Source organism: Lissotriton vulgaris, chromosome 5, assembly GCF_964263255.1.
Source record: "Lissotriton vulgaris chromosome 5, aLisVul1.2, whole genome shotgun sequence".
NCBI lineage: Eukaryota > Metazoa > Chordata > Amphibia > Caudata > Salamandridae > Lissotriton > Lissotriton vulgaris.
Genome location: NC_141693.1, coordinates 1,673,270,468 through 1,673,289,264, shown reverse-complemented (window position 1 = coordinate 1,673,289,264; position 18,797 = coordinate 1,673,270,468). Strand labels below are relative to the sequence as shown.

General features: G+C 43.6%; 1 protein-coding gene across 2 annotated transcripts in view; it reads left to right on the top strand.

Moving 5' to 3' along the window:
- The window catches only part of MAPT (microtubule associated protein tau), a 1,161,691-nt gene that overhangs the window by 510,375 nt on the left and 632,519 nt on the right, over window positions 1–18,797 (top strand). For both annotated transcript variants that reach the window (XM_086923799.1, XM_086923798.1), the window contains exon 5: window positions 16,388–16,453. In XM_086923799.1, the coding sequence (XP_086779925.1) occupies window positions 16,388–16,453 (66 nt within the window). The remainder of the gene's footprint in view (window positions 1–16,387; window positions 16,454–18,797) is intronic.

The following is an 18,797-nucleotide window of genomic DNA, read 5'->3' as shown; positions in this document are numbered from 1 at the left end:
CGAGAACTCTCTGTTATGCTAAGGAAAGGATCTATAGAGAAGGTACCACCATCACAGAAGGGGAAGGGATTTTATTTGCGATTCTTTGTCATCCAGAAAAAAGAGAAGAAATTGAGGCCGATACTAGACCTCAGGGCATTGAACAAATTCTTGAGGAAGTAGTCGTTTCGCATGGTCACGATACAAGAAGTCCTGCATCTTCTGGAGGAGGGCGATTTCATGGCGTTACTGGATTTACAGGACGCGTACTTTCATATTCCAACTAAAAAAAATCACAAAAAATACCTGAGATTTGCAGTAGCGGGTAGACACTTCCAGTTCTGTGTCCTGCCCTTTGGTATCAAATCGGCGCCCCGCATCTTCACCAAATGTCTCTCCTCAGTGTCGGCATACCTCAGGCAACACGGTCACCAAGTCTTCCCATATCTGGATGACTGGCTAATAAAGGCACCATCCTTCACAGACGCTTCCAGATCCTCCAACGCCTGTCTCAGTCTCTTCGATGATCTGGGTCTTACGCTCAACCAAGAGAAGTCGACCCTGCAGCCTTCTCAAACCATCACCTTTCTGGGGGCAACCCTGGACACATGGTCTGTAAGAGCGTTCCCATCACAGCAGAGAAAACGCAAGCTCCTTTCTCTAGCCTCGACAGTGGCCTCAAAGAAAGTGTTGACGGTTCGTCTCTTCAAGTCCTTTTTGGGGATGATGTCATCGTGCATCCTACTGATACCACATTGCCGTCTGCGGATGCGTCCTCTGCAAGAGTCATTATCCACGCCGTGGGTGCAATGCATGGGTTCGACGACCGCATAAAGGTGACAGTGCAAATAGTCAAGGCTTTACACTGGTGGCTGTCGCCAAAGAACTTATCTCAAGGATTGTCATTCCTACTTCCCGCAGCTCCTCATGTCATCACGATGGACGCCTCCTTGGAAGGTTGGGGTGCCTTCCTGCAGGAGTTGCAGATAAGCGGCAAATGGTCAGTGGCAGAGAAAAAACTCCATATCAACCTTCTCGAACTGAGAGCAGTCTTCCTGGCCCTGCAGTCATTCCTACCAAGGATCAAAAACTCCCTAGGGCTCGTCAGGACTGACAACACTACGACAATGCACTATCTCAACAAACAGGGAGGAACGCGCTCGCTAACACTCTCTTGCCAGTCGCAAAAAATCTGGAATTGGCTCATACTCAACAATGTAGCCCTAAGGGCGGAATATGTCCCAGGCACAGACAATGTGCTCGCCGACGAGTTGAGCAGGCAGAAAACATCGTCACACGAGTGGGAGCTAGATCAACAAATTATCGACCAGATTTTCTCCAGATGGGGCATGCTACAAATCGATCTTTTTGCGACGAGAGTGAACGCCAAATGCCCACAATTCGCAAGTTGGCATCCCCAGTCAGGGTCTTTAGGGAATGCATTTTCCATTGCATGGCGCAACCTCTTTGCGTATGCCTTTCCGCCATTCCCGATGCTTCCCAGAGTCCTAAAGAAAATGAAGGTGGAGCCTTGCACTCTAATTTTAATAGCCCCAACTTGGCCGAGGCAACATTGGTTCAAAGAGCTCCACCGTCTATCCCTGAAACCGCCGATCGACCTGCGGCAGTATCCATCTCTGCTCACGTTGAACAAACAAGTTCAACATCCGGATCTGAAGTCTCTCAGGTTAGCCGCCTGGCTCCTGAGTTCCGAGAGTTCTGGAATCTGAATATTCCACAAGACTGTAGAGACATTCTTGCCAGAGCAAGAGCGGATAGCACGACCAAAACGTATTCCCTGAAATGGAAACGCTTTTGTGTTTGGTGTGCAGATCAAGGAATTCGGCCTTTCTCCTCCTCACCAGAGCAAATCTTACCTTATCTATTACATCTGCCACAGTCAGGCCTAGCCCACTCCTCCATTAAAGTACATTTGGCAGCAATATCTCGTTATAAAAAAACTTTAACAAGTCCATCTCTCTGGTCAAGCAGGTTGATTAAGCAATTTCTAAAGGGATTATACAGGTCTTTCCCACCAGTAAGGATGTTGCCACCTACCTGGCATCTCAATGTGGTTCTTAATCAGCTCATGAAACATCCGTTCGAACCAGTACGCAGAGCTGACCTAAAGTATGTCTCGTGGAAGACAGCACTCCTGCTAGCGCTCACATCTGCAACGAGGGTGAGTGAGCTACAGGCGTTTTCAATCCAGGATCATTTTCTACAGTTTAAAAACGACAGAGCAATCCTGAGAACCAATCCTAGGTTTATCCCAAAGGTCCTGTCGGACTTCCACCTAAATGAACCTGTGGTTCTACGTTCCTTCTTTCCAAACCCAAGCACAGCAGCTGAGAGATCGCTGCGATCTTTAGATCTCAAACGATGCTTGAAATTTTACATTGACAAAACGAAAACATTCAGAAAGTCTAACCATCTATTCGTAGGTTACAGCAGACCTAGGAAGGGTTTACCGCTTACCAAGCAGAGCATCTCCCGATGGATTTCTGCAGCCATTGCTTTCTGTCATGACCAAGCTGGACAGCCATTGCATTCCAAAGTGAGAGCGCACTCCACAAGAGCTATGTCCACTTCTATGGCACTCTTTGCAGGGGTGCCAGTCATTGACATTTGCAGGGCGGCAACATGGAAGTTGCTGCATACCTTCACTAGGCACTACTGCCTGGATACAGAGCTGATGAAGGATGCAGCAGTGGGACAAGCAGTGCTACGCCATCTATTTCAGTAAGGTGAGCCTTCCTCCGTCCCTCCAACCTACTCTGGTATGCACATTTCTTTACTAATGCTAATTGTTGATGTCTATTGATGGTTCATAGTCGCAGGATATGTATTATCTAATGACTTGTATATGCTGTTCCATCAGAAATGTGCACTGGGCATTGCTTGCTACTCTGATTCAGGCATGTGAATCTATGAAAGACACCCATAATACTGGAAAAGACATGCGTTACTTACCAGTAACTGCAGTTATCCAGTATTGGTGTCTTTCATAGATTCACATGCAACCCTCCCGCCTTCCCTGGAAGGACTCACCTAATTCTCCTAGTAACACGCCTACTTAGCTTAGTGCGTACGAAAATCTGAGGGACTGAGGCTCCTGACAGGAAGGTTCTAGAGGGTGGTGGCAGGTGATTGGCTCTTCTCTATAGTTTGGTCCTTTTTACAAAATAACATGGATATGTTACTAAAGTAAGGCCTCTAGGCCTACTTTTCTATATATATGTCTATAGGACATTACTTATTTATATACCGGGGACTCCCATCCCGACAACGGGGAATGATTCAGGCATGTGAATCTATGAAAGACACCAATACTGGATGACTGCAGTTACAGGTAAGTAACACATTTCTTCTGCCACTGCTCTGAGTTCTGAAGATCAGTAACAAGTAGGCCCAAGTAATTCTAGTGGCACTGGATTGGGTCAGGAGAGGGTGGTACCCAGATCTCCTGGTTTAAGCATCTACCAGGATGTTCCCCCCGAGCCTGCACACTTTGCATCTCTCTGCTTGTAGTTTGAGCGGTGGCAGTGGACCACATCTGGCATGAATTTAGAGGTTGTAGATATCATCTTGGTGGCAAGACTTCTCTCCACTAAATCAGTAAATGGCAGCAGGGACAAATTTGTGGATTGGTGCTACACCCGCCACATTGATCCTTTACAGGTGTCATCTGACATGTGCCTGTGCCACCTGTCCCACCCTGGCCTTTGTTTCTGCTTCCGAAGCAGTTTTCACACTTCAACATTTTCCATTTACCATAAATGTTATGTTACTTCTAATATATAGCTCATGCATTGCCACTGAAACTCCCTAAAATTATGAAATTCCAAATACTTGAGTAATTTTTTGCAGGCCACTATTCCTGCGTTTTTTGCCAATCACACAGGATACTGAATAGTCTCCTGGCTACCTAATATTTGGCATGCAGGCTGTTCTACTACCCCCTGCAACTGGACATTTTGGAATGCGACCACTTGCACATAGATTGTGTCGCAGAATTAAAGACTAATCGCAAAAAGTCTGTGTGCAGTTTGCAACCACTTTTTTAATACATCTTCCCCGTACTTTGTCGGATCAGAAGACTAACTGCTCTATGAGAGCTAAATATAATTCTATCCATATTAATGGGTCCAACCATTTGAATGCGTACTTTAGTAGAGTTAATGAGATAAAGAAATCATTCTGCACTGGCCCATGCACTATCTTCCACAGTAGCAAGTACTCTTAAGAAGCAATCTAACGTTTCCTAAAATTTCAACATTGACATTTCATTGACAGCATTCCTTTCCAAATCTATCTTCCCTGGCTGAAAGGGCATTTGATACCCTGGATAAGCAAATGGTTTTAAGATGTTACTGAGAATATGCATGTATGTCTGTATGTGTGTATTTGGTATTTGTAAAATGCAAATGCAGACAAAAAGGCATAAGTCAAAGGTAAGCATACTGTTATAGGTGAGGTGGCTGGTAATTGGATTGTTACAGCATTTTCTTTAACCCCTTGTCTGCTGATGACGGAACCGCTCCGTCATCAGCTGCGGTGGCGCTGTGCTGATGACGGAGCGGTTCCGTCATGGCCCGCTAGCTGCTCATGTGCGGCGCGAATTCCGCGCCTGCGCTGAGCGTTCTATTGAGCGGGGCGGGCCATGACGGAACCGCTCCGTCATAAGCACAGCGCCACCGACGCTGGTGACGGAGCGGTTCCGTCACCAGCATGCGGCCGCCACGCGGCCGCCCCGCCCCCTTAGCACTGCGGCGGAATAGCTGCCGCAGTGAAGGGGTTAAATAAGTTCTTTCAACTTCTCCTTAAATTGTAGCTGCGTTGTTGCAGTGCTTTTGGAAATGAGGGTTTTCCAGATCCGTGTGCACAGATGGAAAAGACCTGCTGCCATGTTTTTTTCATTTTTAAATTTCTTAGTCTACAGTCATATGGCCTGCCTGTAGGTATTCTGATAGCCACAAACGATGGTGAGATTGTCTGCGGGATAGACAGGATGGTGGTCATGATGGCTTCCTAAATGATGCAGCTGGTGTTGGCCTGCAAGGGTAGCCAATGGAGTTTCATTAGTATGGGGGTGAGCGGATCATATTTTCTTCCGGCTCTGGAGGAAATGTGCTGCAGCTTATAGGATGCTTCAGAGGTGGACCAGTGTGAAGTCTGAGAGGCCATGGATCAAGGCTTTACCATCATCTAAATTTGAGAACACGAGGGATAGAACAGCGGTTCTCTTTTAGGGGATTTCCGTGTATAGTCATAAGCATTTAATTAGTCCCACCCACGTGCGGGGACCCCAGAGCACTTCATTAGATATATATTCTTAACTTAACATCTTTCGTCTTTCTTCGGTAAGGCCTGTGTAGACACTTAAGAGATAGAAAGACAAAAATGCAGCCTAACTAACTAGGCTACACTGGCCATTACTTCATCTTGAAGTGAAAAGAGGTAGCCAGTACTTTTAAAATGTTGCAATTTATGGAGTTTAATACATATAGAAAACTCCCCTTCACAAACCCCCTTTTTTCATGATAGAGATGAAAAGGTTGGACAGAGAAGCATGTGACTCTTGTGAAAGTTCCAATACTGGAGTAAGAAACAAGTTACTTACCTGTTACCTGTAACTATAGTTCTCCAATATTGGAATCTTTCATAGATTCATATGTGACCTGCCCGCCTCCCCAGGGAAGGCTCACTTACTTAACTCAGTTTTTTCTATTATGCGCACTTGTGCTTGGAACATCTGAGGGACTGGGCCTCTCTCAGGAAGGTTCTACAGGGTGGTCTCTTCTGATTGTTTGAGTTTTAAGTTTAGTCTTTATTATTAATGGACACAGATATGATATAAAAGATTTAAAGGGCTAGGCCTTATGTTTCTATGTCTATTGAGACAATTATTTTTATATTACTGGGGACTCCAATCTTGACGGCGGGGAATGATTGAAGCATGTGAATCTATGAAAGATTCTAATACGGGCGAACTATAGTTAAAGATAAGTAGCTAGTTTCTTCTTTGCTTCCTAATGTTCAAGAATATATGTGAATGTCTATTTAAGAAGATATAAAATGTTCTTACTCTGTCATCAAAATCTTCACTAAATGCTTACATGAAGAATGAAAATCAACAAACAAAAACGTGCAACGCTTATACTTTACCCAGCCTTCAAGGTGAAGTAAGAGCCAGTAGCTAAAGCTGTGTCCCTTGCAATAGTATGTGTAGGAGGCTGGCTTAGTATACTGTGCACACTTATTGAAATGATGCACTTTGCACTAATTCAGACAACCGTTATGGTGATTTTAGTGGTCTTTGCTAACCATTGAAAACTTTCAGAGTGGTATTTGTAAAGAGCAGCCTTCAGGCTTATCTTGAAGGAGTGAAATGCAGCTTGTTTTACTAACTTTAATCAGTAGCATGAGTTAAATTAAAAAGAAACACACAGTGTGTTGTGTAATTAAAAATAAGTCTATTTATTACACAACACACTCACTAACACATTGGGATATCTCCTACCGTAGGTATCAAGACAATACAGATGAATTCTTTAAAATAATCAGGTAAGTAGCACAAATATACACTGGTTTCCAGGGGGAGACAAAACTATATTTAAAGAAATTGGAATGCGAACAGCAAAGGAGAACCGGACCTGGGCCAGAACACAAGGAACCACCCAAGGTAAGTACCCAGAAACCCCACGGAGGCGGTGTGCAGAGTAGAAACACAGCTGTGTGCCCATTGGAAGTCAATGGAGAAGTCGCGGTTGCAGTTTTAAAGAATAGGACCCTTCCCGGAATACCCTGAGGAAACCCTTTGGAAGACAGAAGGTCAGAGAGGCACCCCACCGTGGATCCCCCAGGAACCATGTTACCTGCACATGGGAAGCCAGGTGCATAGGGGTGAAGTGGTGTTGGAACCTGCCGTAGATGACAATGGAGACTTTGAGAAGATGCCTCTGCAGAAGACTGGGAAGGAGTCCGGTGGACTCCAAGGGTAGAATCTGGAATTGAAGAAGCTGCAAGCAGAGGGTCAGAATCTATGCCACTGAGAGGTGACCAGGAGGCATGGAAGCACAGTGCCCACCGATGTCAAGAGGTTCAGAAGAGACAATGGTGACCTTGTCGCTGCAGCTCTGAGGACCAGGCAATGGTTTGGAAGACCAGGAGCCGTGCACGAACTGTCACATGTCGGATGTCGATGTCTAGGTGGTCCGTGTCTGGTGGGAGCACTAATAAGCCTTGGTGCCGCAACTGGTGTGGAGAACGAAAAGGAGCAAACGTTGGGGCCAGCAAATTCCAAGGGACCCCCCCAAAGACAGGAGAGTCAAAGCAGGTGGCGAACAAGCAGGGCAGCCCACTGAAACAAGGGAAGACCCTCAAGAATAACCACAGGCCAAAGGCACAGGAGTTGCAAGAGGACCTCAAGCACCTCCCAAAGTCAGAGGCCTACAATGCAGGAGATGCAAAAAAGACTATGTTCTTCAGTAAGTGTGGTGCAGGAGGTTGTACCTTCTTGTAGCCCAAAGATTACTGGAGTGCAGAGCCAACAATCCTTGGCCACTTCAAATCGATGCTTTAGAGAGGGGGTTTGGTTCCTGCAGCCCCAACGAGGGATACTGTCCTCCAAATTGCAAAGAAGACAGGTTAGGCCTCTAGGGAGCCACAGAACCAACACCTGTGTTGTTGAGTATCAGGATGTCTGTGGGACGTCAGGAGCAGCAGTCCGGTCAGTTCTGTTGCAGTGCTCGCTGATGCAGGGAAGTGACTCCTCCACTCTAAGGGAGATTCCATCGGGTGTCCTTGATGCTTTCTGGTCTGTTGAAGAACCTGGATGAAGTACATATACAGACAACGTATCGACTTTAAGAATAGCAAGGCCATGAGCAGTAGGGGTCTTCATTGATGCAGTCTTGGTTCCAGTCAAAGTCCAATGAAGTCCAAGTGTCCAGACGACTGAAGAGCGATGTAGTTTCAGGGTTGAGTCAGAACCCACAATGAATCTGAGGACCCACCCACAGGGGAGCAGGTAAGTATCCTAAGGAAACGGTTGGGACAACTCGGGGGTCTGTCTCAGAGTAGAGGTTGGACAGAAGGGAGGGTACTCCCATGTCCTATGTCCAGCTTCGCCCCAGAGCAGGAACCAAGGGTTTCTGAACTGGTTCAAACTAGAGTATGCAACGAGGACACCAAATGTGCCTTTCAAAGCAGTCTGGTGGTGCTGACAAGTGCCCCCATGCAAGCCCAATACACTAAGTCCTGTCTGGGAGGTGGTCACAGGAAACCTATTGTTCTACCTTCCCCTGCTCAAGCTTGGCTCAGCAGCAGGAATGCAGAATTGTGTCTCTGGTTGGCAGCATCACTAGCTTGCTTGCAGACCCTGAAAGGCTGTTATCGGACATACGGGGGGTGGGTCCCCTAAGGGGCCCCAGTACATATGATCATACTTCTAACACTGGAATTGGTGATGGGACATGATTCCAACATGTTTGAAACCAAACATGACCGGGTTCAGTGCAGCAATTATATAGTTAGACATCTCGTAATGAATGATGTCCACTATATGTCTTAAAATGGCTGAGCGCAATTACAAAGCCTGGAGAATCAACTCTGGGGTTTGTAGGGGTGTCCTGCTCATGCAGAGGCACCTTCACACATCTTACCAAGCACCCTGCTGTCAGGACTGAAGAGCCAATCAGAGGTGGAGTGTTAGACTTGACATAGGTTGGCATAGCTTGGCGTGATTACCCCAGACTTTTTGCCTTTGCCTCCTGTGAAGTTAGATGCTGTAGGTACTTGCCACTTCTAATCATTGTGCAAGTATAGATGTTCCCTGTATACATTATAGTGGTGTTTGGTTGTCTCTGATTGGTATGTTTGCCTTACTAGCAAGATCCCTAAGTGATGTGCAGTGTGTGTGCCAGAGCTAGTACTATAGAAATGCGCAGAGAGGGAACACAGGTCTTCAGTGGAGGGCCTGTGCGCATTATGCTAAATTAGCATGTTGTCCTGACACGTGCTACCACTTGTCAAGCCTTACTTTCCCTTTTGCATACACATGGGGCACCCCTGTAGGACGTCCTGGGTATCCCCTAGGCAGGCTGCAGTGTAGGTGAAAGGCAGGAGAGTGGAAAAAACTCCATTTAATTTTTCCTGGTGAAAGGCCATCCTGCCCATAGGACAGCATGGGGAAGGCTGGGTGTTGTATTGTTAGCCAGGTTTCTTAAGAATTGGAAATGGAGCAATGAAGTTTGGTATGTCGGAACTCACAGCGTCATAACGCATCTTTTTGGGTAGATAGTTTTGTCGCTGTGTGTCCAGAAACCGCTGTTTGAGAAAATGGCTGAGTTTGTGCTTTAGACCTTTTCGTGTGTCTCAGCAGAATGTGAATTGCCTGCCTGGATCTGGGAGAGGTGAGAAAGGCTGATGGAGGTCATGCACCAGGGGAGGGGTGCAGACAAAGTATGGGCGAAATTTGCGAATTCGCGGTCCGTAAAATCCGCAAATTTTTGCGAACTTGCACATTTTTTCATTTTGCCGCGTTCGTGGTTTTTTTTTTGCGCGGCTACCGCAAACTTACACATGCGGTCGTTTTTGGGCACGACCACCATGTTCACGGGAGGAAAACAACTTGGCGTACTCAGAATCAAGGTAAGGCAATGCAGAGCGTGCGAGATTTTTGAAGCGTGAACAAGCAAAAAAAATTCGCAAACTTGCGAATTGCGGCTTGTTTGGCAATTTTGCGCTATCGCGAAATTGCCAAAAATCCACAAATTTTGCAAGCGTAACGAATTTTCAGCCCATGCTTAGTGGAGACTGCTCTAGGCTGCCCTGCACCTGAAGCGGGGAGAAGGAGAGGCTTTACGAGCTGAAGAGGCCTGGTTCAGAGCCATAAAGCAATAGACCCCTCTCCCTCTGAGTGATTAAAGGTCCAGGCCCCCAGTATCAAAGAGAGGACGGTTACACTGGGCGGGAGATACGCAAGACTGATTTAGGGAGGGATCAGGGACCCTGAGTACAAGGAAATTTCAAAGACAATGAGGGGTATAACTGGAAGAACTACAACCCCAAGACTTTGGTTATGTTGATGATGTCGCCGTGAACGGTCCCGGTATCGCTGTGGACTGGTCGAGTCTCTGGCGGCTTTGACCTGTCCACGCGCGATCGGGAAGAAAACCTCTGCCTCAGGAAAAGTTGCTGGAGACAGTTGACACTTGGTTTGTGATCTGGGGCTTGTGGGGAGTTTGTAGCTTGACCGAGGAGAGACTGAAGGGGCGCTGCAGTTGGTCGTGTCCCTCCATCTTCCTGAGCAGGCGTTTACTGTGTGCTGCGTCCTGTACCCCAAGGGCCCGAGGTGAGCTGGCTCCCTGTTTGGAACACAGGAACATAAAAGTTTCTAGGAAGTCTCAAATGGCGCGGTGGTGGGACTATTTCTTGGCAGCCTGAGACCTCCGAAGAGGTGCCTAAGGTGATCGTGGGCACCCAGAGCAAATCAAGACTATGACGTGCAGGGTGCGTGTCTTGGTGCAGCTACAGGTGTTGAAGCGCCTGTGGATTATGGGCATCGTGTACATTTGAGTCAACACGACTCTTCAGGGCTTTAAACTCAACTCCAAAAGTATGGGTTGAGACTAGTCTGGAACTTGTGGTAGCGTTCTATGTGGGTAGATTAGAGAGAGACACTGAGTCTTAAGATTCAAATTAAATGGTATATTCAGTATAGTTCGTTGCAAGATATTGTTTTTGCCTTTGTGTTCCACCCTGTTAGGTTGGACAAAGTCTTCAAATTTTAGCACTTAATACGGGTATGTATCAGGCATTAACCGGGAGGGAATCCGTCATTGGAAGTACTTCAGAAAACGGGTTCGTTTTCTCATTGGCGGTGTGCCGTGGTGCGGTATCCCTCCTCTGTTGGTTCCTGGTCGCCGAAAGACGGCACACCGCCAATGAGAAAACGAACCCGTTTTCTGAAGTACATACCCGTATTAAGTGAGAGACTCAGTGTCTCTCTCTAATCTACCCACATAGAACGCTACCACAAGTTCCAGACTAGTCTCAACCCATACTTTTGGAGTTGAGTTTAAAGCCCTGAAGAGTCGTGTTGACTCAAATGTACACGACGAAACACGTGTCGGCTTACTGTGACATTCCTCAAGTCTGGATACAATAAACCATCATCTTGCTGTAACAAGAAACACACTAAATAATCTGCTTCTGTTCATTGAATTACTGTGGTCATTGTACTGAATTTTGTGACACCTTATTGTAGTTGCGAGAGCACAGCTTTGTAATTGGACCTTCTTGTAGCCCGAAGATATCTGGGGTGCGGACCGAAGATATCTGGGGTGCGGAGCCAACAAGCCTTGGCAACCGCCAGTTGATGTGGTGAACAGGGGTGGTTCCCAGCAGCACCGACAAGGGGTACTGGGCACCAAATTGCAGGGAAGACAGGTCAGGCCTCTAGGCAGCCGCAGAACCATGACCTGTGTTGCTGAGTCTCGGGATGTCCGTGGGACGTCGGGAGCAGCAGACCGGTCCGCTTCATTGCGGTTACTGCAGATGCAGGGGAGTGACTCCTTCACTCAAGGGAGATTTCTCCGGGTGTCTTGATGCCCATAGGTCTGTTGAAAACCGGAATGAAGCACAGACACAGACAACGCAGAAGACTTGAAGAACAGCAAGGCCAGGAGCAGCAGAAATCTTCCTTGGTCCAGTCTCAGTTCCATTCAAAGTCCAATGAAATCCAAGTGGCCAGACGATTGAAGAGCGGCGCAGTTTCAGGGTTCAGTCTGGTCCCACAACAAATCTGAGGACCCTCCCACAAGGGAGCACTTAAGTACCCTAAGGAAAGGGTTGGATGGCTGTGGGGGTCCATCCCAGAGGAGGGGCTGGGCAGAGGGGTGGACACTTCAATATCCTTTGTCCAGTTTCCTGCCAGAGCAGGAACCAAGGGTAATCAGTCTGATGGCTCTGGCAAGCACCCCCCCCCCCCCCCAGCCCAATATACTAAGTCCTGTCTGGAGATGGTCACACCTCCCTTTGACAGGAAACGTATTGTTATACCTTTCCCTGTACAAGCTTGGCTCAGCAGCAGGGGGGCAGAATTGTTTCTGTGGTCAGCAGTAGCACTAGCTTTCTAGCACTATCTTGCTTGCAGACCCTGAAAGGCTATTATCGGGAGTACAGTGTGGTCCTCTAAGCGGCCCCCGATGCATGGAATCGGTTAAAAAATATATTTTTTATTGGGTTTTTGCACAAGTAATAGGTTTATCATTTATTCCCATGCATGGGATCATACTTCCAAATAGTGGAATTGGTGTTGGGATATGATTCCAACATGTTTGATACCAAACATGACCAGGTTCAGTGCCGCCATTATATAGTTAGATATCTTGTAATGGCTGATATCCACTTCCTTAAAAATGGCACTTACAAAGCCTAGCGAATCGACTCTAGGGTTTGTAGGTGTGTTCTGCTTATGCAGGGGCATCCTCACACTTGTAACAAACCACCCTGCCCTCTGGACTGACAAGCCTGCCAGAGGAGTGACTTATAGGTTTTATGTGCAGTGACCTCACATATAAGGAAGCTTATATCTGCCGTTAGAGATGCTAGCACCAACTCACACAGGCTGAAATGGTTGGCATGTAGTCACAGTTTAAGTGGACTTTAGTGGGTGGTACAATACATGCTGCAGCCTATGGGATTCGCCACTAGCTTACATATTGAGAGACCATGAACAACCTTGCAGGTCTTTAAATTAAGTGACCGCAATTAATTGATCTCGACGTCTAGCACATATGAAATTCGCTACTAATTTACATATTGAGAGACCGTGAACAACGTCTAAGGTCTTTAAACTAAGTGACCGCAAATAATTAATCTCTATGTCCAGCACATATGAACCCTTAAAACTGGAGGCATACAGCTGCTAGTTGATCTACTTTGCTGTTAAATATAAATAAGATTTCCACTTAACCAAAGGGTCTTTTTAATCAACATTCTCTACGTCCTGAAGATAGTCTATAGGACAAAGCCAAACTTAGGCCGAAACATAGACTTTACACCTATTTTCAGCTCAAATGAAAGAGAGGCAATATTAGTTTTGTATAAATTCCACTGATTGTCTGAAATAGATTTCTTTAAAAGGTGTTCACAAATTTAACTGTGAAGTATTCTTTAAAGTTTATCTCAATATTACTTCTGGTTACATTGTGTTGCTGTTTTTTATCTACCCTACACAAATGAATTTTTGATTGATACTAAATTTTGTTTTACTATACACACCAGTGTTCTGTCTCTCTTTTTTCTTGTTTCATTTTCTTTGATGATTGACTCAACAATAATTGATTGTTATTCCTTTTGATTCATCTTATTGTAAGCTACTTGAATAAGAACATACCTAAAATTACCTTTAAGAATTGAAAGGTTTTTGAAACAATTCCCTTGTAGGCATACCTACCTGCTTATTGTGAATTGCCCAAGCCGACAAGGGTTTATTGGGTTTCCCATTTTCTTGATACAGCAGCCTATGGGAGACCCCTGGTGTACCTATGCCCTGGCGACCGTGATACTGTATACTAGGGACTTAGAAAGATACACCAGTAGCCAATTGTGGAGGTACAAAAGTATTTACCAGAGCCAATTTAGGGGAGAGAGCACAGCTGGAGTTCCGATTGGAAGGATTCCAGCAGACGAGGTCCAAAACACTCTGACACCAGACATAAAGTGGGTGTAAACATGCTAGAAGGATCCTACTTTCCTACTGTATGGTCAGCCAGAGACCTTAAAGATGCTAGTCCCCATACACAAACTGAATTTTGTAGTAGATGAAGTGGTTCCAATGTATCACTACTTACTACAAAATACCATTCATAAACCTACAAGTGTAAATCTCCACTCCACCTCTCCTACTTTTTCATGGGGTGATGCTCACACATGTAGGTTTGAATGCTTAGCAGTAAGTGTGAGGGACCAGGAGCAGTGGCTGAAGAAAAGTCATATATTGTAAAAATGGGAGTAGTTTAGAAAGGAGTCAGTACGGGTTTGCAGTGTGCTAAGGAAAGTTTTAGGGAATGACAACACACAAAAGAGTACGTTTGTTGCTATTCTCAAACTACATTTCTAAAGTTACTACAGACAAAAAGGACACACAACAGTAGTAAATGTACTCCAGTTTAGACCTGGAGTAAGACCAGGGCCACAGTTGGCCAACCACTGGTAGCTCAACACCCTACATAAGGGAGGCAGCAATTTAACTACATCCACATAGAAAATAATATTAAAATACTTTCATTTATTTCAACTTTTAAAAATGCATCTGAATGTGATTTAAAGTTTAAAAATGATATAAATACAACTTAAATATTACCTATTGATAACATATTTTAATACACTTTCTAATCTAAAAATGATACCTGTTTTAAAACAAGATTACATTTATTTACATTCATTCTATGCGCAACATTTTGTAATACATAATACATAAATATCAACATTTTACATTTGGTGGGATTATATTTGGATAAATCCTTTAAACACTAAATGTTTAATTCAAGAATACATTAATATCGCTATAGATTTTTTATTTTGTTCCTATGTTTAAAAATACATATATACATTTCAGTTGCTTTATTTACATAGTTTTACAATTTTTTTAAATGTTTAATAAACCTTTTAAATGTTCCCAGTGCTTTACCATACGGAGATTAAATTCATGCTTTCTTTCAGAAAGATTAATAAACTATGTGATCATAAAATAATATTTTTATATATATATATATATTGACAAAGCCTCCTGTGCAGGCGAAACGCGTCTCTGTTTCTATGCGGGGTCGTGGGAGACCTGAATAACAATAAAGAAGCCTTATCCAAGCACACTTTGTGTACGTGCCTCTTCTTTGTGGGAGAAGGACTGTTTTTTTGGATATATATATATATATATATATATATATATATATATATATATATATATATATATTTTACATATTGTATATGTAATACATTTAATTTAATTTAAATATATTTTAAAAAGTTAAAATCTAACAATTTAATTGAACAGTATTTCCTGTGGGGCTCAATTTTGAGTCCCAGCCTTCATTTTTTTCTTTGTGAGGATGTTGCAGTTTCTTAAGTGGTTGACCATGTGTGGTTCTGGGCTTACTGCTGCTCATTTTGGCTGTAGGAACTTACACCAGTAAATTTGATTCCACACCCATTTTCAGAGGGTAGTGGCATAAAAGTGTAAGAGAAAATTTACACGTCACTTATAGGTGTAACTTAGCTTTATGAATAACCACAATAAGGTTGTTTTTTTCTGCGTAAAACTAAACTGCCTTTTTGTGGGTTTTTTTTTAATTGGTCTTGAAAAACAGGCAAATCCGTTTTCAAAATCTGTCTCATCAGTTATATATGTTTTAGGACTTCATTGGGTATATTTTAAAATAAAATAGGTATAATCCAGATTGTCATACATACAAGATATTTCTTATTAAATGGTTGTGATCCTACTAAAAGGCAAAAGTATTTAATAGGTTTAGTGGGTATTTTCCCGATGAAAACCTAGGAGTTAAGGCAAGTAATTTTTTCCTTTTTGTTTCACTACTTACTTATCTGAGGACTGTGACTGCAGAACTCCGAACAAGATGTGTAGAGCTGCCATATTGCACTCTTATTACAGGTTCTAAAAGCTATATGATTTAGATTCTAATGTTCAATCTTATGCAGAAGACAGACAACCGTCAGTGTCTAGTTTGTTAGTTCCCACATTGTTTCTTTAGAGCCCCTACTCCCATTAGAACCTTCTTCTTAGTCTCCCCTTAACGTGTGTTGAAATCTTGGCAAGCAACTGTTATAAAAAGAAACATCTTATCTGAAACAATGTTTTTTGGGTCAGATTTAAACCAACTCCAACATCCTTACCATTAGTCATGTAAAGTTCATTTTTAGCTCAAATTTAAAGATGCACCCAGAATTTTAACTGAAGCTTCTGTCTCATGACAGGGCAATGTAGAGTTCCATTTTCAAGGGTATAACTCAATATTTTACTTTTTTATTGAAAGTATGTAGTGTTCCTTGATACCACCCATAAACCACTACTGCATTCTCTACAAATCCCCTTTGCCCCACACTGTAGGGAAGAATTTGAGTAGGAAAATAAGTAAGAGTCACTTGATGAAGAACTGTTACAGCAGGTAAGTGACAGTTTCAAGGGGCAGTTAAGAGAATTTTCACTTATTTGTTTATCAATATACATTTTATGTATGATCGTAAATACTAAATTAAACATGTATTCTCATAACCACTTCTTTAAAGTAAATATGTGGTTCGATGATTTTTTCACTAGAAAGGTATGATTATAACACTGTTAACTAAGTCTTTTTTCCTCTCTGGCCAATCAAACCAGTTAAGGAAGCTGGTGTTGGTGACACTCTAGAATATGAGGTCCAGGTTGCGGGAGATGGTGCCCAAGGTCAGTAATCTATTTGCTATAGATTGATAGAAGTTAGTATGGGAACAATTTCAGTTTCTAGATGAACGCTTTTTAAAAATATGTTTTTAAATGTAGAAGCATATTTAATGATGTGAGCCTGCTGCTTTCCTGGTTGAAAGACAAGATTGTGCTAACAATAGGAATAATATTTAGCAAACCACATATCCCTGCTATCAGATGTTATGAGTAATGCTTATCACAATTGGGTTAAAGTTGATCTAGCAGTACAGCCATCAAGCCGTTAATTAATCCATAACTGTATCTCTTGTAATTTGTCAAAATGTTATGATTAATTTTCATATTTTCTTTGGCTTAAAATCTTCACTTGGATCTATATTCTTCGCAGATAATGATATTAACTTTTCCTTATTGTTCCAAAGTGTTATTTAATCAGTTAGGGGAGTGTTGGAAGTTGTTTTTTAAAACATTTTTTCGATTCCTGCATTTAATCTACAAGCAATACAAATGCAAGCCAAACAGTTCCAGACTGGATCTGAAGGCAGGGATGTGTATGAGGGTTTATAAACATTTAATTTTTTGCATTGAATGTGTTTTTTATAATGAAGAGTTTATGTACATTGTCTGTTAGTAGTTGTGAAATCAACATAATTGTTATTCATACAACCACTGTTATCACAAAATATAATTATAAGGCAACAATTCAAATATTTAAACATTACCTGCTGAAGGAAACACACTCTCAATATTTGATAGAAATTAGACTAATGTTAATCCATGTGTCTGGATCACAAATAGTATGGCAGCGATGCTTTATTTGCTTTCCTTTACGATTTGAATGCCAGTGGTGAGTTAGTTCTCCCTCCATATATCATATGCTCTTCATTAATATTCACAAGGATACGTTGTCTAATGTGTTAGGACTTACACATGTCTGTCCTCTGGTATTGCTGTGGAACTAGGATCGCTGACCACCTATTATTCCATCTTTGACATGATTACGGTCATGATTAAGAACAGTATCTCTTTTGAGTAGTCTGGTCTGGTGTAGCTGGTTCATCTGAAAAACCAAAGGGGATGATGGACGAAGTGTTGAACATTGCAAGCACTCACCCCCAGTCAACTGATCTGGGTTTAATCCATCATCATTCTTTAGCTCACTCCGCCACCCCAGTTCAAAGAGGGCCATATGCAAATCAGTCTGACCCTGTGCCTCATGGGAACAGTCCAGCCGAACTGCCAAGCCATGTCTTGCCTGGACCGTAAACAAGCATCCTGGGACCGGTTTTCTGGCTAATCAGCCGTCATCAGGCAGGCTAGCTTGAATCCAGTGGCAAAGTGAGCAAGGGACCCACATCTGAGCATACCCTGCCAACTTAGGACGAACAAAGCAAAACCAAAGGGGATGATGGACGGAGTGTTGAACATTACAAGCACTCACCCCCAGTCAACTGATCTGGATTTAATCCATCATCATTCTTTAGCTCACTCCGCCACCACAGTTCAAATATGGCCATATTCAAATCAGTCTGACCCTGTGCCTCATGGGAACAGTCCAGTCCGAACTGCCAAGCTATGTCTTCCCTGGACCGGAAACAAGCATCCTGGGACCGGTTTCTGGCTAATGAGCCATCATCAGCCAGGCTAGCTTGAATCCAGTGGCAAAGTGAGCAAGGGACCCACGTCTGGGAATAAACTGCCAATTTAGGGTGAACAAAGCAAAACCAAAGGAGATGATGGACGGAGTGTTGAACATTGCGAGCACTCACCCCCAGCCAACTGATCTAGGTTTAATCCATCATCATTCTTTAGCTCACTCCGCGACCCCAGTTCAGACATGTTTAGCTGCCAGATTTCCGTTTGGAAGCACAGGCAAGTGTCCCCCAGCCAGTTCATTTGCTGGTGAGCACCACCTTTCGTTTCTGCAGAAGGCATGAAATGTCCTTTTCCTTTCAAGTGGATTCCTTGCTAATACTTCATTATCTTTTTTCTGGCAGGTGCAGAAGTCTTCTTCTATGCCATTGTCACTCAAAGAAGTGATTAATATAAAACAGGAGCGCTTTTCTAAGTTTGCCAGTTTCAGATACCTCCTGCCTATGAGCAAATTGAAGGGGAGGGAGAAGGCAATATTAGGAAGGTGAAATAGGCATTTACTAAGTGGAGAGGGTTGGTTTTATTATTGCCGTCAACAACAGTGGATTCAGGCAGTGAAGAAGAGTAAGTGTAGAAGTCTCTCAATTCACCCCTATTGGAGTGAGCTGTGGAATGTACTGAAGAGTCCTCAAAAGAAAATTACCAAGACATCTTAAAAGTAGGCAAAGGCAGAGAGATTTCATCCAATCAGGTACCTCAACCTATGTGGAAG